We start from the raw sequence: 27,555 nt of genomic DNA, 5'->3' as shown, positions 1-27,555 counted from the left end.
GAAATACTTTACTCTGAGGGTGGTGAGGCACTGGAACAGGTTGCCCAGAGAAGCTGAGGATGCCCCATCCCTGGCAGTGTTTAAGGCCAGGTTGCATGGGGCTTTGAGCAACCTGGTCTAGTGGGAGATGCCTCTGCCCATGGCGGGAGGGTTGGAACTAGGGGATCTTTAAGGTCCCTTCCAACTCTAACCACGCTATGATTCTATGATTCTGTGATTAGAGCCCTCCTCAGCTAGGACACCAAACGGCACCACTTTCAGTGCATCCCAGCTGCCTTCTGCCCCCCATTACTCCTCAGGCATGTGAACGAGACTGTTCGGCCTGGTCTCCTTTCGGCCTGGCCACCCCCTTGGGCTCTGTGCCCTGCAAGGCCAGTCTGGGTAAGGCCTGCGGGCCCATGCTGCAGGCCCCACGCACGCTTCACAGTCATAATCCCGCTAATCAGACTCTGATTAATGAGTGCTAAGAGCGTCCGGCTTCAGAGGCTTTGTCCCACTCCCCTGCCTCGGTTACATCTTCAAGGCAGGTTTTTATCCCTGTGTCCTGATGCGAGCTGCAGGACCATCTGCTTCCCCGCCAACACAAAATGCCCCCCGCACAGAGAGACTTCATCCTGGCTGATGGCTGCGGCTCCCAAGTGTACGTTAAGGAGAGAATAAGTCCCTGGCAAGGATTTTCAGAAGCCCAGGGCACCCGCAGCTCCCCAACCTCCTCCGCTGGGAACAGGCATTCCCAGCTCCCTCCCCTGCCGGCCTCGCTTCACCAAGCAGACACCAGTGCCGTGCCGGGTGGCAGGCGGCCGCTCCTCTCCCTCAGACACAGCTTGGCACATTTAGGGGGGTTCAAAATTGCCAGTCAGGGCCCCAGCGAGTGCCCGGCTCCCCGGAGGAAGCCAAGGGCTGCCAGCCTGCTGGCAGAGGGCGAGTTTTCCAGGCTGACCACAAGATGTCCTCCCTACCCAGACACAAGCCCTGCAACGCTGCCCCAAAGCCACCAGCCTGAACTGTGGCTTTCCACGCAAAGGCAGGAAGCTCTCAAAATTGTCTTAGAGCTGGATTAACTCTTCAATTTAATATCTGTGATGATTATTTTTTTTTCTCCCACTGTGGTCCAATTTGTGGTTTTGTGTGCTGAGAACACAGGCAGCCTCTAGCTGCAGGCCGGGTCGGCGAAACAGCACGCTCCACACATACCTCAGGTGCCGTCGCTCACCTCAACTGTACGGGCATGGCTTTGAACATCGAATTAGTATAAGAGAAAGACTTAATACTAAAAATAATAAACACACAGAAAGCAAATGGTGTATTTGCAGTACTAACATTTTGGCAAAATGTTAATTGTGTTATTAACGAAGTCTGATTTCCACTCATATTCATACCCGGAGTTCGCCGATGAGGCTGCCAGGCACTGTGCGCCCCGTCTCCCTGCTCCTCCATGCTGACCGACAGCGCCAGCCCCTGCCTGAGAGATGAAAATTTCAGTATAAAACCACAGACATGTGACATGCAAGGGGGACAGTACGAAACAAAGAAATGCAACAGTTCTGTACATTGGGTCATATCACAACCGCAGTGTAAGGATGACAAGAAAAGTAATGAGAGCGTGCTGCAGGTCAGTGTCAATATAGGCCACCATCTGTTTTAAATTTCAGTTTTAAGTTAACACTGCTTGGCTTCTGTACTCAGCAACCAGACTTCTCTGTCCCCACAGGCAAACACAAGTGGGTGGAAGAAAGTACATCAGTTATTTTTGGATATGGTCAAGTGAGTCCAAACCCAAAATGGGTGACGTCCAATGACTGTGAACAGATCAATTTTATGTATTCAAACAAACAAACAAAAAAAAAGGCAGTTCCGCCCAGCCTTTTTAGATGACTCTCCCACAGCTAGGGAAATGCTGCCACATTAGATTTAGCTCCAGTGCAAAGTTCATGTGTTGTTACATGACATTCATGGGGTTGGTTTTCTTTAAAAAACTTATTTGCATTCAAGGACAGAAAAGGGAATATAGTTGATACTAAAATAGTAAAATATGCCCAACTGTTTTATAATTTGGGAGTCAAATATCTTTCACTATTGAGGATAATGCAGAAACATGTGGTTTCATTATCCCAAATTTAAACAGAATTTGAATACGACTGACAATATTTCAGCTGTAAAACCCCAGTGGTAACAGCACTTACACAGATGTAAGAGTATCCTGGGCAATATGAAAATGAATCATTTAATTACTAGAAGGATAGAAGGGGAAGTTATAAAATCTAAAATTTACCTTTGAACTTTAAAGAGGTTCATTCTAGCTCCTGACATGCCAGTATTAAATTCCATATGCAATTAACCTTTAAGGACCATAAGATATTTCTTGAATAAGTGCTTTCCAAAATCCTGGTGGAAAGAAGAACCTCATGGCCTGACATGGACTATGGAAATTTTCGTTCCTATTAAAGAAGCAAAATCTAGACCAAAGGTGAAGAACCCCTGTATACTCTTCCATTTCTCCAAACAGGCTTCTCCGTTTGTTAAAAGACAGGAATATTGCTCGTTTTAAACACCAATACCACACAAACTCTGTCTTTAGACATTCATAAACTTCAGATTATCAGAAGCCAGGAGCATGTGCTGGGAACTACAATTCTTCACATGCATTTTTATCACATTCCTTCTCAATTTGCCACTGTACAAACCGGCATATTTTGGCCAATCAAGAATGAAAATTTGTTCGCTATTTCCCAGAATACTTCAAGGAATGGCTGATAATCATGGCAGGCTTTTCAGTATGACTGTGATGACTGGGAAAGCAATATGAGGTTAGAGTAAACCAATGGCCAGCAGCCTCAGGAAAGTGAGCAGCCCCCTTCTGATACTTGTTGCTTCTCTCCTGAGGTTACACACTGCAGTCTTCATCCTGGCACTTTACATGATGTTTTAGATAAACTGGGGCCAGGTCCTGAAGCATCTTGAATATAGACACCAAGACAGCAGACTGGGCTGAACGTTATATGGAAAGTGCTTGTGGAGACAGGAGGACAAGTCTGAGAGGAGGCACTGGTCAATTCTGTATCAAATTGTCATTCTTTACTGATCAGAGTACCTAAATGCTGAATGTTTCAAGTCCGAGCAAACACAATGCTAGTAGTCTAGCCAAGACTTACATCATCATGTTGCTTTAAAAGAGATATAGAGCTGCAGGGGAAAAAAAAAGACGTTCATCCTGGGTAAGTTATATCAGTATTATCTTAACAGTATAATTATACTAGTGTAATTATGTAGACAAGTACTTAGGTTGCCTTTGTCAGTGTCTCTCTTCTTTTATATAACTCCTCACTATAAAGCACTATTCAAACCAATGCTTTATAGTTTCAGAGTATGTTGAATAGTAGGAGGTTGTGGTTTGGCTGCCAAGGAAATTAGAGAGATGAGTACTCTCCCTGGGTAAGAACAAAGAAGTCAGTTCAATAGCAAGTTTGTTCAGGGAATTGAGAGTAGTTATTTCACAGCTTCTGACCCTAAATCTTTAGAGTCACTGTTCAGGGGAACAGAGCAGATGCTCTGGTTGTGCTTTGTCCAAAGGCAAATTCAACAAGGCACAACTGCAAGTCTTAAATGCAGCAACCCAGAGCTGGAGAGAGTGGGACAGGGGTGTGTATGTACCCCAAAATTCCCGAGAATGGCATTTACTGATGCATGCATTCTTAGACTCCTTTCATAAAGCAGTGTAAATGCAATGTGGGATTTCTATTTGGCTAGTTCATACCATGCTGCTGTCTTAGCATTTCCCTTGGTGCCTGCTGCTGTGTGTCTCAGAACCTGTATTTCCATGTTTGAAACAGGTAGGGTTTAAGAAGCCCTGTGGAGACAGCTTAGGAAATGGGAAGCTAATGCTGTATACATACATTTGCAGATATTATTGTCTAGAAACAGGATTTTTTCCACTGAGAGAACGTAGAAAAGCCTCTTCTCTTTCAGACTGAAAACTCAAGTTGTGACCTCAAAGAAATTCCAAAATCACAGTTTTCAAAAGTCCAAATCTCTTTGTGTTTTTACCTTTCCACAAAGTTCTCTCGTGTTCCCCAAGCCTTGCTACACCAATGTTTGGGGTGGCTGGGCAGCTCAGGGCTGAACAGTGAGGATTTCTCCATTGCTGGCTCCTGGCAGCCCTGAAGTGAGACACTTAAAAACTGGGGACAGATAAGCTGAGCTTGCAAGGACCCCAATGCCTGGCTCCAGGGCTGCATGCTCTCAACTTGCCATTGCCCCTTGCTTAGTCAAACTAGCAGGTTCTCACACATGCTTCCTCAGCAGACAGCTCTATTCAATTTTTGCTAAAACATCTTCCCACAAAACACTTCAGTTTTGATAAATCAGTGCTTTCAGATGAAAAATAGTTCTACCTAAAAATAAACAACTAGCTTCAGCTTTGAGAGATGTAGATTAGTTAATTGTATCAGCGAGTGCTGACTTTGAAGCTTAGATATAAACACATCCTTAATACCCAACCAAGCTCTGCTAAGAAAAGAGGATGATTTATAGAGCAATGCAGAAGCTGGCAGAGCCTGAGGCTTGAGATTAAGCCCTAGCTTAATACTTGTTGATATTACTTCATCCTATGCCTCCCAGAAGGGATGATACAATACAGCAGAGAGGGACCAGCTTTTGGCCATGTTGTTTTCTGTTCCTGTTAATTATCTCACAGGTCGAAGTGTTCATACTCTGCATGTGTGTCTGCTAATGACAAAGGATCTGTTACAGTCACAGTAAAAACATTTAGCAATCTGTCCTGAGTAATAAACTAGAGCAATGTTTTGTCTTGCTTCCCAAAGAACACGCTTCAGCTTGGGTTCACTTCACAAATTACATTCTAAATGCTTTTATCACAATATTTTGACCCCTAAAAGCGAACTCTAAAATTCATGGCTATCTTCCTCTCCCGTTTCAACTAAAAAATTTTCTTTGTATGCCTTCTTTGAGCAGTTTTCACGGGAAACAGTGAGGAGCTATTTGTCTTAGAAACAGTTAAAAGGACACATGGAAGGTTTAAAGTTCATGCCAGCTGGCCACCATGTGGATTGTATTCTTAACATCATGAATGTAAGGTAGGGGAAATGCATCAAGAGCAGCTGAGTATCTGATCCTGATTCCCCTCAGTTTTATGCAATCCTGCACAGAACAGGGAGCACGGTCAAAGCCACTGCAGCCCTTGACTCCAACAGACACCAATGCTGAGAGTATGTGAAACCGCACTGGAATCATATTGGCTCAAAATTGGTTAGGCATATATGGTCCTATGACTGCAAACATAGAGAAAGTGCTACTAAGGCAGTGGTTGGAATATAGATTTATAAACTCTTGAAAGATTTCTGTGAAGTGCCCGGATCTCATAACTGCAAGTTGTGCACCTACCTGGCTACATGTCCAAGTGCTGGCATTTTCTGTTTGGATAATATGCAAAAGTCTACTCTACAAAGTGCATCCTAATCATCCAACATTTTCAATTGTTTTTAATTTCAAAATAAGTACAATCAAAATTTAATTTGGCAATATCATATAAGGTTTTTTTAATCAAATGCAACACCTACTATATACATTATTCGATGTGCATAATCTTTCAGAGCCTACAAGCAGCATACCAAAATCTCCACATTGCAAAGAGCAACCCTCATGACAGCTGAAGAGAAAGGACATCCAGCACTGGTCCTCAGACCAGTTGCAGCAGATCCACAAGGCCCCACCACCTCCTTCTCACAGTTGAGGCTGGGTTAGAGGAACAGCTGAATCCTTCTGTGGCCGAGGATTGTCTGTCCCTCCACATTGCCCCCAGTGGCTGAGGGTTCAGATCACTGCACAGACTCCTTGCCAGTGCTACCCCATAGCATAACATAACATAGCAGCAGCAAAGCAACTCCACTTCAATAGCTCATAAGCTGCCCAGGGCTCAAAAATCACATTTGGACATTCTGGACAGAGGATATGAATTATGAGAAGTTTGGGAGTTTAAGCCAGTGTTAGTACTCACTAATGAGCAATTTCCCAGCTGAACACTAGGGAAAGGAAAGAAGGAGAAATTTTCTGTCCCAAAGCACCCCGTAGTTCAGCATGCCCACAGAAGCTGCATTGATCTAAAGGCAAGAGTAGTCACTTTGGTGACATTATTTCTTTAGAAAAATCTCAAGGGAATTTGATAAGCCTCTCTGGCCCCCATCATCCTCAAGTTTGTCATAAGACTATCTTCTTCCAATCCCTGTAAGCTATGGCAAGGCGGGGTGTGCTGCTTAGGTGACCAACGCCCTTTGGGATGGTGCACAGAAGCCTATCTTATCCTCATCGCACAGCAAAGCTACATCACTTGCTTCATCTGCTGCAATCATAAAGAACAGCTTGCCCAAAGCATACTTTGATCTGTTACTATTTCTTCTTTCTTCATTCAGAACTTTTTTCTTTCTCCCAGCTTGCAAATCTCTCCTAACTACTGTCTGCAAGTGTAACTACTGAACAATTTAACTATCCCTCTGAAACATTTTTGAAGCTATTAAAGCATGCAGAGATTCAAAAAGGGAAGAAAATCTGGTCCAGGAAATGGGAGGACTGTTGGAATTACAGTGTCATATCTTGAAATTCTCCTTGGAGAAAATACATTGTTGAGAACAGCAAATATATATGCTAGTTATTTAAGAACGCCCCCCTTATATATCTTTGCCCCTGCCAGTTAATACACTCAGGTTTAATTAGATTCTTATTAAACATTGCTAGTTTCTTGCCTAAATCATATTAAAACTTAATGGGCAATGCTTCTTTCCTACATATTTTTATTTATCCTATTTTTTTCTTCCCCCAGGCCAGCTGGGTTTAGCCATAGAGCCTCATACCCCTAACCTCACAAACAACCGATTCCTTTTTGCATCTTCATTTTTTTCCTGTTATTATGCACTTCTATCCTGTTGTGTTTTTATTCCTCTCCAGCTAGTGTGTAATTTTTCCTGAGCAACAGCATTGCACAGGCTTAATTCTTGACATAAATGTAGTAACTCCAGAGAGTTTGTACATGCAGATCTGTGTTCTGAGGCTTTAATCTAGAAATAAGCACCAAATTTAGAACAAATCAGTTACGCAAATGAGCCATTTATATAACTTTTTCCTAGTATCCCGAGACAGTGGTGCCATATGCAATCAACAAAAGCCAGTTCTCTCTCTGACACTCGCTGCAGGTGAGTAAAAACCAGAAGAAACACACTGAGATCTCATTTTCTCCTCCTCATCATCTATGTCAGTGGTGAAGAACTGGTTATAATTAGAACCATTAGATCTTCTGAATGTAGGTGTAGAAGGACTCTAGGGCTTTGGAAGGAGTTGCCTGGAAGGATTTGAGAAAGAGCTGGGGAATAGTCCTTCCTTGTTAACTAGTACTACTACGGAGGGAATGTATTGCACGCTGCTAAAGATCTATACATACCTTCTGTTCTCCCCAGACACATGGGTGGGTATTGAAATCCTGACTCAGACACACAGGGGAATGGTGAAATTCTTAAAACATGTCTGAATCTACAGGCAGCTGATGAGTTAAAGGCTTTTTCCTTACCAGAACCAAAAGTAATTACTTTAATAAAAAGTTATATAAAAACCATACTATTTATATAATAATTAAAAGCAAAACTTAAAACATATTTGTGATAGAAAGCAGGGACCCACATCCCCCTGTATTATTAAGTTTCCTTGTTAAAATGCTGCAGTTTAGTTCAATCCAAGTTGAGTCTTTTAGTTTACAGATCTTGATTACAAAGAGCTTTTCACCAAAGAATGCTTGACAATGCTTGATCATTTATTTGCCTTCCAATAAACTTCAAGGTCAAATGAAGAGCTGTCTGTTTCCCTAAGTTAAAAAACAAAATTGTTCAGTCTTGGCTTTGATATTATTGATCTATCACGTCATGAGAAAGATGCTGCATGACCTCAATCCCCTCATAACTTGGAACAGATGAAAGGGGTTTGGAATTTGACCACAGACCAACCAGTAAGTATTTGTAGGCTGATCATGTACTTGGATTTGTAATGGCTGAACATGGGTTGGCTTCCTTATAATTTGTCTTTCTATCATTTCCATTAACATTTTCTGTTTGTCAGGTACAGCATTAGCATATAGTGCCCTGTAACACATTTGCAACATAATGAGGCTAATGAACACAGAAGTATTTTAGTAACTATTGTGCTTTCACCCTTTGATAGATAATTGCCATAATGGAGCACTTTACTATTTTGATCTTGTAAAGCATGAAGTTCCATTACAACTGTACACTAATCAGGGCTGTCTATCAGTCTTTGCTCACATGAATAACTGTTTACAGACTCTGTTCCAAAATTCTTTGCCCCATGCTTTCTCTTCCTTTGATTTCTGCTACTTCCACTTCCCTTTTCCTGATCATAAGATCTTAATGCAATTTACTGAAATAAAACATTACTTTCTTCCTGTGCCATACCTTTCTTCTCACCCCCCTTAAACCCTCTTCAAATCACCCAATGAGGGGAGGGGAAAGGAAAGGTTTCAGAAATAATTTCATCGGACAATGCAGGTTGGAAGTGACCTTCAGGAGCTCTCTAGTCAAACCTCTTCCTTAAACAAGGGTCAGCTATGAGATCAGACCAGGTTGCTCAGGGGTTTATTCAGTCAGATATTGAAAACCTTCAAGGATGATGACTGCACAGCCTCTCTGGGCTCCTGTCCCAGTTCTTGGCTGCCTTCATGGGTAAAATGGCTTTCCTTACATCCAGTCTGAACCTTTCTTGTTTCAATTGACATTTCTTGTCTCCTGGCTTCCCACCATCCACTGCTATGAAGATCCTGGCTCCACCTCCTCAGACTCCTCCTTGTAGGCATGGGAAGCCTGCTCTTAGGCCCCCTGAAGCCACCTCTTCTCCAGGCTGAACAAGCCCCATTCCTTCAGCCTACACTCACAGGTCAGGTCCTCCAGCCTGACTGCCATGGTGACATTTTGCTGAACTTGCTTGAGTTTATCGATGTCTTTTGTTTTGAGGAGCCCAAAACATGTAGTATCTATACTAACTATAGGTGTAATCTAATGAACGCTGGTAGGAGATAAATGCTTTCTTCAGTCTACAAGCTATGCTCCTGTTAATACAGCTCAGGGTGCTTTCTCTGCTGCAAGGGCACACCACTGGCTCATGTTCAGCTTTCTGACTGCCAATACCTCGAGGTTCTTCTGCACAGAGCTCCTCCCAGTCTGTGAGTCCCCAGCTTGTATCATTGCCAGTGGTTTGTCCTTCCCAGGTGTAGGACTTTGCATTTGTCCTTGACGAGGTTCATAAGGTTCCTGTTGGTCCATCTGTCCAGCCTGTCAGAGCAGAAGCCCAGCCCTCCAGTGATACACTGGAGTCCCTTTGATCTGGTGTCATCCACAAACTTGATGAGGATGCTGTCTGTCTCCCCTACAACTCTAGAAATGCAATCTGAGGATGTAGCTGGAAAAAAAGTATGGAAAGATACTGGTAGAAAAGGTGTGAAGAAAAGCCACAGGACTGAGAGAAGATTCTAGACTTGGTGATATTCATATCTAATTGTTACCTTTGGGACATCTAATAATTATGTGTACAATGGGTCACAGCAGGACGATGCAACTGATTTTCTGAGGATTGAGATATTTTGCTATGTTTTTCTGCAGATTTATAGCATTATAAGTAGGTGCAGTCCTGCACCAAGAACTACTTTGTCTCAAGAAATCAGTAAAAACACTTGAGGAGACACTGAGTTGATTGTTCTTAAGAAAACAAGCAAGACTCTGTATTTTCTGATCACTTCAGTCTTGTGATATTTATTTCAGTATGATGGACTGACACTTCAACTTTACAGTGACCCCTCAGGAGCTCTGACTAGAGGCCATTTGTCAATGATTTTTGTCAATAATCTGGTTCATACACCTCTTTCTTCTCATTAACCATCAGCTTAGTCTCTCCCAAGTATGTCAGGAAGATGATGCAGAAGACTAGGGGAGCTGAAATTCATATTTGCAGAGAACTATCTCCCCGATGTTTTCATTTCAGAAGTACTGTGGAAATACAATTAAAAATCAATGGCTAGCAACAGAATAAATTTCACAAAATGTACTTAACCAGTCATGGAGAATTTTCCTACAAGGCCTCAAGGTGTCATGGTCTGTAACGAGATATAACATATTTTATTTTTGCAATTCATATAGCTGGAAAAAAACTGAGACATTTTCAGACAACATAAGCCTTTCTTTTGGTCTGAAATGGTGTTGGCAGAAGACCCCCTGTTGTTGTCTGATGGAGGTATTCATATTTAATGACAAGTTGAGTGTATTTCATTCACATCTTTGACTTCTGACACTGGGGCCTCAGATCTCCTCAGTGTCTGTCTCAAGTTGATATTCTGCAATAATGCTGCTTAGAAATAATTGAAGCTTACCGTCATGTTCTTAAATTACTCCTTTCGTAATCTCTCTCTCTCCTATGAAAAGAATGTCATCAGTTATACCTGAAGACCAGAAATCTAATCACGTAATCGTTCAGGCCCAGCAGTATTCACCCAAGGTGAGTGGCTGGATAGTTTGACTAGCAGTGTACGTTAGACCCCATCCTGACGTCCTTGGTTTCTCTGAACTTTTTGCCCTCTATTAGCCACTGACTAACCCTGTGCTAGTTTCAGCAGACGTAATGATGCTGCTTCTTTTCAGTCTTGGTGTTTTTTCCTTCAGTGGCTGAAACAGGGCTAATAGAAACTCTCTGTTTCAGATGTCTTAGCTGCAGAGAAGGGCGGACAAGTTACAGAGACATGCTCATGACCTGGAAGCATGTCTTTATGTTGTGCTAGAGCAATGGAGCCAGCTGACAATGTCTCCTCACCTGCTCTGCAGCTCTCATACAGCCTTCATGACCCTGCCATAGGGTACGGTTCCTACCTGTCAGTTATTATAAATGCTGGGATAAACTCCGTATTTACTGCTGACACTGTGTTTCCCCACTTATTTTGTAATGCCTTTATTGAATACATCTCTAAGGCTCCTGAGCACGTCCTCCCCTGTCCTTGGGATCTGGCAGCGGGACTTGGGGCCAAGACAGAGCCAGTGCAGCCCCTTCCCACTGGTGTCCATGGGGAGAGGCCTCCAGACATCACCATGGAGAGGCCCTGGCCGGCCATCCTAGGGGTGTTTCTGACCCCAGAGCTCCTCACCAGGCCTGACCCTGACCCACATCTGTTGGCTGACGTCCCAGCACAGCCTCAGCCCATCCTTACAGAGGTGCCCAGTGTCCAAGGCTGGAGCTGCTCTGATGCCCCACGGCTGCCCTGCTGCTGATGGGGTGGTGGGACAGGCCTAGGCTGCCAAGCCCTGTCCTACCACACCCCCCCCAACCCTCACACGGAGCCCCCAGCACCCTGGCCACAGGGAGCCACCTGCCCTTGTGGAGCAAGGACAATACCCAGTAAAACATAGCTTCTTATCTTTATTATCTGTGTATCTCTATCCAGTCAAATACAGCTGCTTGTCTATATTGCAGGGATGGCTTTTCCATGGAATCCACAATCCATTAAGTCTTCAGATACAAATTTCACATTTGATGGAAGTTTCAGTGTAAGCATATATGTCCTCAGCCACTGCAAACACCACAAATAATAGTAAAATGTATTTACTGTCATCTTCTCATCTTAATTCTCCATGACCATCTCCAAACACAAAATCAACTGCTGCTCATGCTACATGTTGCTGTAAATCCAACACTGCTGGTGATCTGAGTCCCACCACAGTGCTCTCCTCTGCTTTATTAATAAATACTGCTTTACTGTTCTCTTTGCTGCTGGCTTCACGAGACAGTTCAGTCCCAGTGGTTGATACCCTCTGTGTAAACTAATTATGAGGGGGGGTCTTAAAAAACTAAGGGCTCTAAAAACTGAACTGTAGAACTGTTAAATATTAGCGTGAGGTTTGCTTATTTGGTAGATCTTACCTTAGCTCCTGGATTTCACTGGCAATACAGCACTACAACTTCTCTTACCTTCTGCAGTCATGTAGGCAAATGCAGTTCCTTGGTGATCTCTGTAGGAGCTGTATTTCAGGCCTGGGGTCCTGGAAAGAAACGCATGCAATGGTATTGCATTTTACCCCTTACCTTCTTTGTCCCTTGATTGAAATTAGGCCCTGACAAGCAGTGGCAACTGCAGCACCTCGGGTCTTCTCCGCCACATGACCAATACACCCAGCACATGACCCACATGGCTACATCACCGAGCCCTCCATCACATGCCACCTTCTGTATCCTATCCCACTCCAACATGGAGTTTAACACCTTGGGTCTCCAGCAAAATGAGAAATTGTTTATAGAAAAGTTGTAAATGGGGTACTTTTGCAGCATGCCAGCTATCTGACTTTTCCATACCTTCTCCAAACCCCTCCTCCTGTAAGATGTACTCCTCCTATGAGTTCCTCACAAGTGGCTATATCTAGGAGAAAATAATGCTGTTTGCAGAACAACAACAAAAAAAATCCTTTCCCATTGCAGGCTATAGAAAAGCAAACAGTGGGTATATAATAGGTCAACTATTTTAAGGCCCTTCAAAAGAAGATGAAAAATCAGAAAAATCTAGGAGCCACAGCTATGTCAACTAGACACATGATAGAAGAACTCATATTACAAATACTTCCAAAACCTTTTAGAGTCTTTCTTATGTTATCTTCTGCTACAAAATTTTTTTCTATTCCAGTTCATCTGCATTTAGAAAGGAAGGAATAACTAGTCACATAATGAAATTAAATCATATCACATCTTTCTGAGAACAATGCAGTTCAGTGACTCTTCAGCGGCTGCTATTAGGCATCTGCTGTACAAATGGCACTATCACTTGCATAAAAACAATCAGTCCAGCAAGCCAGTTCATATGGCCTTTGGATAAGGTCTTTGATGAATAGACCCTCTCATTCTTCATTTCTAATCTATTATTAACAATGTTCCCTGTGATCATCCAGACACAAAGAATTAAGACAATAACTCAGTAAGTGAATACCAGAGCCTTTGCTTGCCCAGTGGAATAACGGTCATTAAGATTCTGCCAAAAGACTATTGCTTCAGACATAATGATGAGCAATTACCATACAGGCTTGGAAGGTGTTTATACATAGTATATTAAGTTAAAATATTCCATTTTCTTGGGAGTTGCCTTGTGGTAGCACCAAACCTATCAATTAAATTACATAATTAAACATATTTCAATATAAAACAATCTTCATTCCCAGTGTAACCAGCTCTTTAGTAAAAAAATACCAAGAATATAAATTAAAGATTTTGCATATGACCATCTTCCTGTAGACAAACTTAAAGAAAGAAAAAAATGGACCCGAGTAGATAATATTTCTGTGTAGCTGAAATAATGAAAAACTTTAGGAAGTAACTTCTTGCGACAAGGAGCGGTATATGAAACAAGCAGGAATAACAATTTCCTAGTCAAACAAGCTTACCTTTACCCCACCTCACTTCGGACACTGTACGCAGCCCAGAATAACACTCTACTGGCCTACCACTGAAATTCTGTCTCTGTCTCTCTACTGACTGTATATGGAGGGGGTGTTCAGAGTGTGTTCGCTAAGTATTGCAGTTAGGAGCTAGGAGATAAATGATCGCAATTTGGGCATCGTTGTTATGTGCACGCAGAGTGAGAAGATGAATGTAGGCACAAGAGCCTGCTGAGCGGCTCACATCTCTGACCAGTAAACTTTTGACAATGTGCATGGCATGCCTGCTGTTGTTGGACTGCTCTGATATCGTCACCCATGTCCATCCTTTCTTTGTACCATATCCAAGCATTTAGGACTAGCCATGAAACTGCCGTTATTGATGCATAACTTCATGCTGCTTTCCCTTTCAGAAAGGGACCTGGCGCAGGGAGAGAGCATGCTGCACAATGACCGTCTCTTGGCCGTTTCATTTGAACACGCGAAGGAAATGTGGTTTATGGACTGCAGAAACTGTAGTTGCAGCTTTCCAAATTTCATATCCTCTTTCCTTGAGTTCTTGTGCATATTTTCCTCTCTATAAACATAGCTTTCACTACCTTGCCTTTTTCAAAAGTGGTGAATTCTCTTTATTTCACTCACCAAAATCTCAAACTAAGTAATTGTTTTACTACAGAGGAAGTTTAAATATGGAACTAGCACAAGGCAACACCCAAATTCTGAATGCATCCTGAAACACAAAGGTATTCAAATCTGAGATATGTATCTATCCACAACATCCTTCTCCCAAATATCTCAGCTGAAGTTCTGCATCCGGTCTGCAGAACTGCAGTGCTCTTCTGTCCCTTTCTAAATTGTAGGCAAACTCAGATCTAGATCTAAACTTTACACACAAGCATGTCTCTAGTTCAGAGAACAGGGATATTATTAATTGACCCTCTGGTGCCAATTTTTGAATACAGTTGTTCTTTCACTTCCAAATATAGGGAAAACAGATTGCTACACTCTGCAGTTACAGGAAGTAGTGTATGATAAGAATGCATGTTGTAATAGGATATCCACAATCCATTTACCTAAAGAAAAAAAGTATCATTTTGGTATTTTGTCTTTCATCCTATGAAAATAGAATGTTATTCTACAGGGATGGTCAGAATTTAAGAACTCTGCATACTAAGGATTTTTTTCTGAATACAAGTGATGACCAGAAGATTGATCAATTGATCCATTAGTCTATCTTCTGATATATCTTCAGCCCTGAATATACATCTTTTGGTCAGATTCCCAGACTGATCTAAACAGTCTTGCAAAGCTGCATCCCATCAACTTTGAAATCTCTGGGGAACTGTACCAGATGATGGGCACCATAAAAGCCATTCCGTACCTAGGTTTAAGGATTGAAACACCCCTAAGAGTCGAATGCCTTGGTGCTTGCAAATTATCCTGAAATCCCTTAATATATGACAGAATAAGACAGAAGCAAACCTAAAAAGCTTGGGTTTAGCACTGTATTGGAACTGAGCCCCTCTGAAAAGTGTTTGCTTTCTTGCCTTTGTTAAAAAAAAAGTCTTCAGGAAAATATACACTCTAAATGTATTCATCATTATTTACTTAACAGAGTTTTTTATTTATTATTAATAATTACTTGCTATTGTAAAATACAAATTATATTATTTATTAGAAGTAAATTTTTAAAGTATTATGAGTCTACATTCTTATGTCTCTCTAGAAAGCAGCATTGCTTTACAAATAGTTAGAAAGTCCAAATTTTACCTACTTTAGTTCCTTTGGCCTTCAATTTTATATTTTGTGTATCTAAGCAATTTAAGCATGTTTTCCAGCTTCTAAATATTATCTTCACTCTTCATCCCTTTTCTCGCACTGTACAGGCCTCATTAACATGCAGCTAATCTAGGAATGTACTAACAGTCAGGTTCTCTCATCAACACATATTGCTCTTGACAGTGCTTAGCTATAAATAGTCAAGCTCAGCTTTTAATCATATGATGTAGTTATGAATGACTTTCCATTCTTAATGCACAGTTCAATCATTTTTGCCTTTTAAACACGGCTGAAATCTGTTACATTCTTTCTTGGCTCAGAAGCTAGCTTTATTTAAAAATTGGTAACTTATTACTGGTTCAATTGGTTTTAAAAACAAAAAGGCATTGTCCAAAACTAGTGGGTTTTGTAGATGTAAAACAAACACTCATTGTGGAAATGTCAGGTAAAGAACTTGCTGAATAATACAGGACTTCTCATATGAAGAAACAAGATTTAGAAATACTAAAATTCATATCAAATGTTTTAGAATAACATGCTGACACACGCACTATATTGCTTATCTGATGGTGTGTGTCTTACAGGTTAAAGAAATGTTCCAAGAACTTGCAGGTGTGCAGAATTATATAAATACGCCTTAAGAATGCCAAGGTATTACGCTTAAATATACTAGTAAGTGAATCATCAAGAAGTCTTCATTCTGTGGTACACAAATAAATATATATACTATTCACAGATGTATAGCTCTTACTCATAGTATTGTTGGTTGTGGGTTTTTTTAAAACATGAAATAACCCGTCTGAAATAATTCTGAAAAGCTGATATTTCAGATTCAGTAGCCCAGTAAGTTCATTAAAAAGTTGTCTAATAAGTTTGTTTATCTTCTTTTGATTGAGCAGAAGAGTTTGTAGGATAAGGATTTTGTCCATGTCAGACTTGGCAAAAATGCGATATCTTCAGCTGAATATTGTCAGAAATGCAAAATATTATTGGTATTTAGCACTGAAGTCCTTTCAAAAAGCTTGGTCTTCATGCCATTTAGAAAACAACAGTTCTAAAAAATATCTTCAGCATTTCCCTTTTTACTTTTCTTAAACTATGTCAGTAAAGATTGTGCCTCCCTCATCCTTTTAAACGGAAAAGCCTATGCTATTTCTTCAAAGATGAGTAGTTAATCTACAGAAAAATTTTACCTTCTCCTGTCTAAAGTGAGATAATTAAATGAGTTTCTAAAGTGAGTTTCTAAAGTGAGATAATTAAATGAGTTTCTAAAGTGAGTTTCTAAAGTGAGATAATTAAAAGAGTATCAGTGTATCAACCTGAGAACGTTCATACAGCAGAGGCAAATTGACCAAAAAATATTCTCCCTCTGTGGTTCCAGGCAATAGTCCTTGAACTCTCAGTTGTTAACTAAAAGAAGGAGCAGGAGCATTCATTCAAGCCTACCATGTTCAGTAACAAGGACTTATGCTGCAGAGATAGGGGACTGGGATGAAGTGATGATGCAACTTTAATCATTTTCTTCCTCTCGGTCAGTTTTGCTACTCTGAGAATGGGCAACTGCACAGAGTTACCCAACTCCAGGAAAAATGGTTAGTTTCATCTTTTGCAAAATCCCCAAAATGTGGGTCCTTCCCACATGCATAAATAGGGGAAATGATCTAACTGCTTCCCCATTCCCTACTCCTCTTTATTCTTTCTGTCCTCTCATTTCTGTATTCATTATTAATAACAAATGGACAAAAACGGGCATTAACTGCACATCTGGTTGAGATCTGGCAAGAACTCTCAGGATGCAAGTGGGAACAGCTGCCAAGTGCCTTAATTTCAAAATGGAAATTCTCCTGTTAAACTTTCTGTAAGACACTAGTTGATTTTTGCTGCCAAGTGAAACAGGCCAGTCCCGTAGTTAAGATATTGTTGTAACTTCTCTCCTTTCCAAACACATAGTAGCAAAATGCTATCCTAAACTCAGTTAAAAGAATGTCAGCGAGGGGAAATGAATGTTGTTTTCTCCAGCCATTTTGACCCAGATTGCTAGAATTTCATTTTATGAATTGATTTTGTGTAAACTAAATTAGATTTAAGAGATACGATTTTTTTCCCTCCTATTTTTAATATAACAGTTACATAAAACAGTAGTCGAACTAGTTTTGAAACAGTAGTTTTACTGGACTATAAAGTAGAGCATTTCAGTATGCCACCAGAGGGAGCCAATGCAATTGCAAACTTGAAATTCTAGTTCTTTTGCAAAAAAAAAAAAAAAAAAACGAGAAGATCATTATCCTGCAAAGTAGCAGACAGCAAAGACATAAAGATTATTGTTCTGAAGCACAGTGTTTGTGCCTTTTGAAGTAAAGATCTCCACGTTCAAATCATACATAATGAGGAACACTAATGTACGTGGAAAAAAACCTTGCTTTTTTCCCCCCAGGAATAGATGCATTGTTTTGCATTGCACTGCACTTTAATAACCCCTTATTTCAATTTTTTATTGTCACCTTGACATTATCTCCCTTCACATTTTGCTCCACACCAATTCCTCGACCTTTTCTCATCTCTTTAAACTGACATCTCTAAACCAGTAATTGCAGATCACCATCTCCCATCCTTATCAGCTGTGAGAAAGCTGTAAAATGTCCTGTGTTCTCTGAATCTGACTCTACCTAGCCATGCATCTGATATTTCTTCTTTTCCTACTTTTTCTTTGATTTTACTAGAATTAAGAGTAATTTGGTGATTGTCAGGCATATTGCATATTGCAGATACACAGTAGTGTTAAGCTCTTACTTCAAGCAGCTGTGCTCTAAGCAAACCATTCTCAATAGTTCCTCATTTGTGGTTTTGGCTATTCAACTGATTTTAAACATTCATCTCTTGTTTCAAACTTAAAGTGCACTGTGATTCATTTCTGCATCTTTTTTTTAAGTGTCAGGCTTTTACAATTGAGCAAGATGGTTAACCATCCATCACATCTTAAACAATCTCTGCTGAATGTGCACATTTGCTTTTCTGTATCATGAATAACATTGGAAATGGCAATTAATTTCTGTAAGGGCTTTTAAATGTTGTATTTCATACCATCTTCCTTCTTCCATCTGCTAAATCTAAAAACCTATCCACTTCCCTTCTATTGCTCGTCCACCCATTGAAAATTGTGTCAGAGGCAAAAGAAGCCTATCCCATGATCTTCTCCTGGCATGGCTGAACAGGACCAGCAGTTTCCTCCAGGCTTCAAGTCTGGAGGAGCTCTTTTGCATTCCCATGAATTGAAGAAGACACGGGGCATCTTGTTTTTTCTTAAGGAGAAAGAGTAAAACAAAAAAAGAGGGGGTGGAGGGGAGAATATTTAAAAGGAAAACAAAAAGACTGCAGAGTGGAGAAGCCAGAAGTAGGATTAATAGTACAACACATGGCAAAGACAAAAAAAACACTACTGAAATAAGAATTAAGCCTTACTGGGTTTTGTTAGTCATGAGGACCACTTGGGGTTTCTCAAGGTCTCCCTGTGCACATGAACTATGGCAATCATTGGAGTACACTCCTGAGTAAGGAAAAGAAGAATGTGGTTTCCATGCTATGTGGCCCTGTGTCCTGGTTTGAGTGACACAGGACTAATTTCTCTTCTAATGCTTGGGAAAATGCACTTTTAGAACACTCTAGTGTCTGAATTTGTGAAAATATTTACTTCATAGCCAGTGTTTTTCTCAATGTTTTTTGAGCTCACCAGGTGCAGGGATGAGGAGAAGTGAGACCCGGGCACTCAACCCAAGCTGGCCAACAGCATTATTTCATACCGTGAAAGTCACATTCAATATAAATTAGAAAGTTTGCTGCAAAGTGCTCTCTCTCGCTTGATGGCTGCAATACTGAGAACTTCTTGCCCTGATGCCGGATCCCTGAGCCCTTCCCTTCTTCCCGAAGCCGTAGCGCTCGCAGTGTCCAACATTTGCTGTCACTGCTGGGAGCACACAGCTTCCTACTGATAGACTTGGCTGAGTATAACCCTTGTATATTTTATATTGGTATTGGTATCAATATCGGTTCTTTAGTATTATTTATGTTAATTATCTAGTCTTATTCTATTAAATCTGTTTATATTTCAACCCCTGGGTTTCTTTGGTTTTTCCCGATTCCCTTTCCTGTGTGGGGAGGGGTCACCAGGTGATAGAATAATTGTCTAAGCAACAATAAATTGTTGCAGGTTTCTCAAACCATAACACCCTTTTATCCTAAGGAAAGGAGAAGGGAGGAAACTATTACGCCATCAAGCCATAGTTTTGTCTAGAAAGGGGGCTATTCTTCTGTTCCCCACACACAACACAATGAAGTACTAAATGGTGGCAACTGGAGGACCAGGAATGCAGTGAAGCCAGCACTACAACAAATTGCTAGAGTGCTGATATCTTTGATCTAGTGCTTGATTGTGAAAATAAATGAGTTGTCAACTTTGTCTTTTGCTGAGACTATTCTTAGCACTTTTGGGGTTTTAACATTTATCACAATTTTTTTCAAAACATTCGTCAAGCTCTGAAGGTCTTCTCTAATCAAACTCTTAGAGGAAGATTGCTACCAGACATTATATTGTTCATATAAGCTCCATTAACTCAGATGCTATTTAGAAGATTCCAAACTGTCATTTGTTATGCTTTCTACTTAACACCAAGTGCTTTCACAGACAAAATGTACCCTGATGATGCAATATGATGTTTCAGTATCTGCTCACAATGCTGCTTTCTCTCTCAGCTACAGTGTTTTCTAAACTCTGGATTTTGTGAGTTATCAGTACGTTTTTCAGTGTTGCATGTCTACCTGTCATGCTGAAACTTCTCAAAACCTTCACAAATGCAGGAAAACATACATAAATTTCCCTTTATACTTCCACGACATGTTCTGATAGTGCTTTCAAGGTGAGGTCAGTTTCCCTTGTGTTAACTACTAGATAAAAACTAAACTGACTTCTATTCATTCTTGGCTCAGCGCACTGACTTTTTTTTTACCTACTGATTTTTCAGTACTACAGCAGTACAGTCTGTCAGACTTAGAGAACAGCAAGCACTATTCAAGGTCTGGGACAATTTCATACCTTAAGCAAGAATAGAGGTTTTGGTTTGAATAGCACCTCCTCTCTATGCTCATCTTTGGTTTTATATCCTGTTTCCCCACTGTAATTACTTGGCCTGCACTTGTCGATGATGTCTATATTGAGTGAGCATCAGAATGCATAGGAGTTGTTTGTGATGATCAGCTCTCTAAGATAAAGTTAAATCCATGGCATATTCCCTCATTTATAGTTTTGTAAAACCAATACCTTTAAATATCTCCCCATGCTCTTTACAGTATAATTAATTTGTTTATGTGTTGCCTCTATCTCATGACATCTTTCTTTTGGATATGTAACTTCAGCCTGTGGTGCTCTTTTCTGTATTATTTTCTGCAGGTTTTGCTATCCTGTGTTTTTCCTGTCTCTACACTTCATTTTGCTTTATTCGGTTCATGATTCCTTTTTTTTGAATGACAGTTGTTTACTCCTAGAACTGATATGATGCAAGAGTCAGACCTGATAGTTATATTATAGCTCTATATGACAGTATTTGATATTTTTCACGCTTGCCTGTAGAATTTTCATTCTTAGGCACTACATGATTGGTCTGTTTTGAAGTAAATTATTGACAATTTCAAGATTCTAAGAAATGCTGTATTTCAGACCAAGTCAGACCAATGGTGAAATGGTTTGGGTCCACTGAAGTCTTTCATCACAGCTAGAAAGTTATGACTATTCTTGTAGTCATATGGTAGGCACATTCTAGTATCCAGAACTGCATTAGACAGGAATACTTACATTACTTACATTAGTACACTATCTAGTCAGGTTTTGGAGTGTCCTGATATGTCTCTAAATGGTTTGCTGTATAAACACTCTTTTGAAATTACTCCGAAGTAATACATCTCATACAGCAAAAGTTTGCAAACAAACTTGGTCAATCTTCTTCCTTTTAATTACTGAGTCCTATCCTCTGATTTCTAAGCAGGACATCTCTCAGTTTTTGCTATTCTGAAGTTGAAATTATTCATTAAAACCAGCCAGCCTCCAATTTGCCTGCTTTGAATTTTCCATTTTTTTATGGTATCTCTTCAGTACATTTTCTTGGCAATCCCTTTTAAGGGGAAAAGTGATCAGAATGTAGATTCCTTCTGAGAAGTTTATTCCTATTGGGAGTATCCATTGGATTTAAACCATGCTATAGGAATAGAAATGGCTAGATTCAGCTATTCAACTTTTGTTTCAGAGTGCTTTTTACCTAAATAGAAAATGCAGTTCTGCATGGGCACTTCTTGTCTATTTTATTTCACAGTTCTTAGGACATAAATTTTCAAGCCCTGAGATTCCTCCAACAAGTTTTTAAAAGGCTCCATTTATTAGACACAGTTCACATGATGCAACAAGGAGAGGAAGCTGCCCAGCTGCACGGCTGCATTTAGTACTGTATAAACTATACTAGGCATGCTAATAGAGAAAAGCCCCTTAAGTCCCTCCTCCCACTAATCCAGCAGGCACTGACACACAATGTCGCAGTCCCCTTTATCGTGAGTTTCTTCAGCTCTTCAGCTGTTGATTTTACATGGGATGCCTGATCACTCATTCCCATAAGTGATGAAAATTGATTTTTCTAACAACTTCTAAAATTTCATTTTAGCTTGATCAAAATACATTAGCATGGAAAGAGATCACTAAGTCATACACAACAAATCCATTACACTGGGCAGAAATTGTATAAGGCCAAAAACTATACAGAAAGAGGCCCTGTTAACTTAATAACTTGATAACTCACACATTCTTACTGAAAAGCTCATTAAATCCTGCACTGCAGACTTCACAGGGTGAGGATACAGACAAAAAACAAATGGAAAATAGAACACAAAGAGCAGAAGGAGTGTTGGCTATGTGTGAATGGGCAGCAGAAAGAGCATATAAAATAGCTATGAAGAATAATCAGAATCAAATGTTTTCAATTTGCAGCAGTTCTTCTGGACTGGGGCATCCAAAAGACCCACATCAGTGAAAGGCTTCACTTCTCATCTAGGGTTTGTGTTTTTACATTGATTTAGAAGCATTAATTTCTGCAGGTATAGAAGGCTCTTTCTCCCCCGCAACTGAATATAAAATTCCAGTCACTGGGCTGAAATTACTTGTGCCATTTTACACTCTGGCAAGGTGATGAGGGCCTGACTTACTGCTCACAAAACTTAGCTGTCAGCAACTGCTGGTTATGAGGACTGTCTTTATTTCTTTCAGGCCACCCGGATCATTGTGGCAACTACAGCTCGGAGGGAACTGCTGATGCAAGGAGCTGCCCTAACAACATTTTGTCCTACGCTTAGCACATTCTCCCTGATGACACTTTCCAGATCACTCCATAAACTGCAGAAGAGGCAACAGAAGTGGTTTTCTGTGGCGTTTTTTTGTTTTTCTCAGTTTGGATCTCTAACATTTTTCTAATGGGGTTATAGACTCCTGTACAACAGATCTAAACACAGTGATGATTAGCTTGCTTTTCCTAGCTTCCTTCATGGATCCTGGTTTGAAAAACCCAGAAGATAACTCATATGTATCAGGGCAGTTCTCCAGAAGGCTGTAGTGCATTACAGAGCAGGTGTCACTCAGTACTCACCTTGACTAATCTGAAGCAGATATATTTTTAAGTATGGATATATTTTAAGCTAACCAAAAAGTATTTCAAGAAAACAGAAAGTCATCACAATATCAAACGGCTTCCTATTTGTATAAAATATGGTCTTCAGTCCCATTGTTTATGTGAAAAAGAAAGCTTAACATATTTAATTAGAAGGCATCAATTTCAGAGTGTGGTTCAACAACCAGTTTATACAGAGACATGTCCTGGTGTAAGATGCTTGACCTAGTTCAAGGCACCATTACATGGCCAAATTTTAAGTGGCTACTTGAAATTAGAGATAGCACCTTGACTTGGTACCACTGGTACCACCAGAATATTTTGTACAGCCCAGCCTTCTGCCTGGGGGACCGGGCAGTGCCTCCAAGGCAGTGCTGCTGCACTTCACAGTTTGTGGCTCAGATCTGCAAAAGGAAACTGGTCTCAGTGTCGCAGCTGGGCAACCACAGCACCAGAAGCAGGGGCAGTTCTATGTGGCAGGAGAAGTACAAGCAGCTACAACAGCATTATCCATCCCAGATCACACTGCCAAGTATGGTATAAGCTGTGCTGAACCTCAGTGGGCCACTAACAATGTACGTTCTTTGTCAAGGCAAATAAATAGCAGCCGGTGACACAGGTGGATGACATCAAATTGAGGGGACTGACTGATACACTCAGGGGTAGGGCTGTCATTCAGTGGGACTTTGACAGGCTGAAGACAAGGGCCAACACGAATGTCTTCAAATTCAACAAAGGCAAATCTAAAGTCCTGCATCTCGGATAGAAAAACCCCACACAACAGCCAGGAGCTGACTGGGTAAACAGCAGCTTTGCAGAAAAAGTCCTGGAGGTCTCAGTGAACAACAAGGATGGGCACGAGTGAGCAAGTGCTCTTGTAGTAATGAGAGCTAATCATATACTGGGCTGCATTAGTAACAGCACAGCCAGCAGATCAAGGCAAGCGCTGGCTGCTCTCACCCCTATCTGGCACTTGTAAGACTGCCTGTGGAGTACTGTGCACAATCTGCGGCGCTGCAACACAAGAAAGATATTGACAAACTGCAATGAGCTCACCGGAGGGGCGCCAAATGAATAGGGAGCTGGAGCATGAGATGAGCAAGGAGACACTGAGAGAGCTGGCTTTGTTCAGCCTGAAGAAGAGAAGGCTGCTGATGATCTAATTGTTCTCTTCAGCTACCCAGTGAGAGGGAAAAGAAAAGACGGAACCAGTCTGTTTTTGTAGGTGCACAACAAAATGACATGAGGCAACTGATAAAGTTGCAACATGGCAAATTCCAAGCAGATACAAGGAAAAAGCAACTTATTCACAATGAGGGTGGACAACCTGTTGTGTTCAGTTCTGTGGAATCTCCCACCCACGATGATATTCAAAACTCAACCGTACAAGTTGCACGCTGAGCAAGCTGAAGGGGGGGTACCTGGCTTCCAGTTACAATGATGCGCTAGATCCCAGCCCTGCTCCTTCCTGCTTGTGATCATAAAGGGCCTCTTGCAGATGGCTGTTGCTCCAGGGAGTGGGACTCTAGTGACTGCTGCGCACAAAGCTGGTGCAATGATAAGGAAAGCATGGAACAAAGTTGTTGGACAGATGGAAGAGCTGTACGCAGGTCCTGAAGAGAGGGCAGATACTTACAGACCTTGGAACATTGATACTAGTTTCTAGGACATGTTCTGCTTTGCCCTTACAATGTCTCTGTGACAAATCAACAGGGAATGAATTTGGCCTGTAACTGCAAGTCATTGCAGGACTGTAATAGTCCATCCACTTCAAAACAGCACTTTTGCTTTGCTGACTCATACCTCAATGACTCTTCTTGCTCTCCTTAGCTGCAGACAAGTCACCTTGGTTGGAGAATGCCTTTGAAAGTCTGGCTTTGGAAGTGCATATAGGCTTCACTGGGAAAACCAAGGTGGTCATTGTTTTCACCATAGCAGAACAGTTGGTTAACCCTTCTTTAGGGCTATTTAAGAATTGCCATCACCAGCTCAGGGCGTAGCAGGTATTTTTAGTAGATCTGCTTGCTCTCCCTGACAAATGGGGAGTGGGAGGAGGTTGTGCAAGAGCATGAGCCAGCATATTGACTGGCACTTTTGGTTCAGGGTTGCCCTGGTTGGAAGAAGGTGTGGAGAATGTGCACGATGGCTGATGCCGTCAGCAGTAGCTGTCCCAAAACTGGAGGGGGTGCACAGAAGCAGAGCAGTCAGTTGAAGCGTGACCAAGGACCCTCATTACTAAACTAGCTGTTTTCTGATAAAAACACCCTTAGCAATGTACTGAGCTACTGAAAATGGGGGACAAACATAACAAAAAAGAAAATACAAGAAGAGAACATCTTAAGTGAGCTGTTGCAAATTTTGTGTCACTTGATCCTGGAGCCTTGGAGAGGATACCCGGGAAATGAAAAGGCTGTCCTGGCTGTCAACAGTCCTGCTTTTCCTCTTGCAGAGTTCCTCCATTGACACAGAGTAGATGTCATGCTTATGTTCATCTTTGGGTTTCCCTAAAATAGAGAACTGCAGGTATTACTGCTCTGCTACAGAATCGCCAGTGACATGAAAACTATTGGCAACTTCACTCAAGCTCCTCATAATATTGCAAGATGCCCCCTTCTTGGACTGCAGTGGCTGTTAGGACACTTCTTCTAGAGGCACTTTGGTCTAAAAGACCCGCCCCCCCCCCCCCCCCCCAACATTCTTAGCTCAATTCCTAACCTCCTGGATAAGGAATTGGCTGGATGGCTACATCCAAAGAGTTAGCCAATGGCTGAATGTCAAAATGGAAACCAGTAACAAGTGGTGGCCTTCAAGGGTCTGTACTGGCACCAATACTGTTCAATACCTTCATTAATGACATAGATAGTGGGACTGAGTGCATGCTCAGCAAGTTTGCAGATGACACCAAGCTGAGTGGTGCAGTTGATGATACACTAGAGGGAAGAGTTGCCGAGAGGCAACAGGTTGCCCAGAGAAGTCATGGATGCCCCATCCCTGGAGGTGTTCAAGGCCGCGTTGGATGGGGCTTTGAGCAAACTATCTAGTGGAAGATGTCCCTGCCCATGGTGGGGGGGGACAACTAGATGATCTTCCCAAACCCTTTTACGTTCCATGATTCAGAGCCTTGGCTTTGGCTCAGCAGAGTCCTCCTGTACCTTTGCTGAAGTACCTACATGGTGCTTCATGAGACTGTCACTTTATAGCCTTTCCCCGTATTTTCAGCAGGTCCAGAACTCCCAGTCAGATCTGGTTTTGCCCTCACGGACAAAGTGAAGAAGACAACAAAAAGTCTACGCAACTTGTTGGAAGCCTGGCTTTGGCACTCTGAAAGTGCTTAGCAATGCCAAAAATTTGCAAGAGATGTTATGGAGACAGCAGAAGTCCTGTTTTAAGAGCAGATAGCGGGAGGAGAGGTCTGTGCAGGAACCTGAGGCAAAACCAGCTCTGAGGCAAAGAGCAGCAGCTAAGGAAGGTCTGACTGCAGCAACCACCACCACTTACACAGGTGGTCACATCTCAGCTACCTGACCACAGGGATCAAGGAACAGAAGGAACTGAGAAGTGACTGGCAAAAAGGTCTGAACTAGCTAAGTGTGAGTGGTCCCACAAAATGCAAACAGGCAATGTTTGATCCACCAGAAAGTCTCTCAGCTTAAAGTTAACCATCAACATCTTTTGAATAAAATTTGAACCTGAACAGCAAGTTTAGACCAGCGTAGCAGCACTGGTTTTGATCCTGCTCTGGGAGGTTTAAAGCTTATCACCTGACCACAGCCCTACCAGTTCATCTCATTACACTACCTCTAAAGTAATGAAATTATTATGAGACTTTAGTTGTTATTTTTCACTTGTCAGGACAAAATCTGAATCTGTTACATCCACTGAATCTGTTGCATCCACTGAGAAACATGTTTATACTCAAATGCTTAAATGAGTAGGCCAATTCTCAGAAATGCTTTGTTTACAGGTCATGTATATTTAGATGTCTACACATAGATTGGTGTTTGCTCTTTGGCTATGCTTGCTTGAAAAAGCTAAGCTGGGGTCCTTTTATCCAAAGAAATATCTCAAAAGAGAACACCAGTTGTACCAATCACCCATTTATGTTTGGTGTTCATTCTTCACCTAACGAGCTAGTCAATTAAATATAGTTTCCTGCCTAATGCCGCTGTGATGCAAACCTACGAGCACGTTACTGCTGACCGAGTCAGTATCAAGCCATAGGGCCAGTATGTGGCCTCCTGCCTTTTACTCTCAAATCTCAAAGTAACCGGTTTCCATTTCTCTGGTTCCCTTTTTAGGTAGGTAAGAAGCAGGTGCTCGACCCCCCTCACCCCAAGGACTGCTGACTCCGGAGCTTCTCAGGTTCCCGTAAAAAGAAACTGCCCTGCGGGAAGGAGATGCAAAAACACAAATACACCCCAGCTGCGGCTCTGCCCCTCACCGCCCCCACTCGGGCAGTCTCCTCCCACCGCCGCGCTCACCCTCCTCCCCAGCAGACACGATCCCCCCTCCCCACGGCAGACAAAGGATCCAGACAAACACGAGCTATGGGGAAGCCTCTCTCCTCCCTCCGCCCTCTCCCCGTGCTGGACAGGCTGCAGAGCGGACTAGAT

General features: G+C 41.6%; 1 protein-coding gene across 1 annotated transcript in view; it reads left to right on the top strand.

Annotated features, from left to right (window-relative positions):
- Positions 1 to 10,485: 10,485 nt before the first annotated feature.
- The window catches only part of TMPO (thymopoietin), a 49,141-nt gene continuing 32,071 nt past the window's right edge, over positions 10,486 to 27,555 (top strand). Inside the window, exon 1 of the mRNA XM_009882639.1 lies at positions 10,486 to 10,557. Coding sequence (XP_009880941.1) covers positions 10,486 to 10,557 — 72 coding nt within the window. The remainder of the gene's footprint in view (positions 10,558 to 27,555) is intronic.

The sequence above is a fragment of the Charadrius vociferus genome, unplaced genomic scaffold (assembly GCF_000708025.1).
Source record: "Charadrius vociferus isolate BGI_N301 unplaced genomic scaffold, ASM70802v2 scaffold72, whole genome shotgun sequence".
Lineage (NCBI taxonomy): Eukaryota > Metazoa > Chordata > Aves > Charadriiformes > Charadriidae > Charadrius > Charadrius vociferus.
The sequence above is the reverse complement of the archived record's forward strand: the minus strand, read 5'-3'. Positions and strand labels throughout refer to the sequence as shown.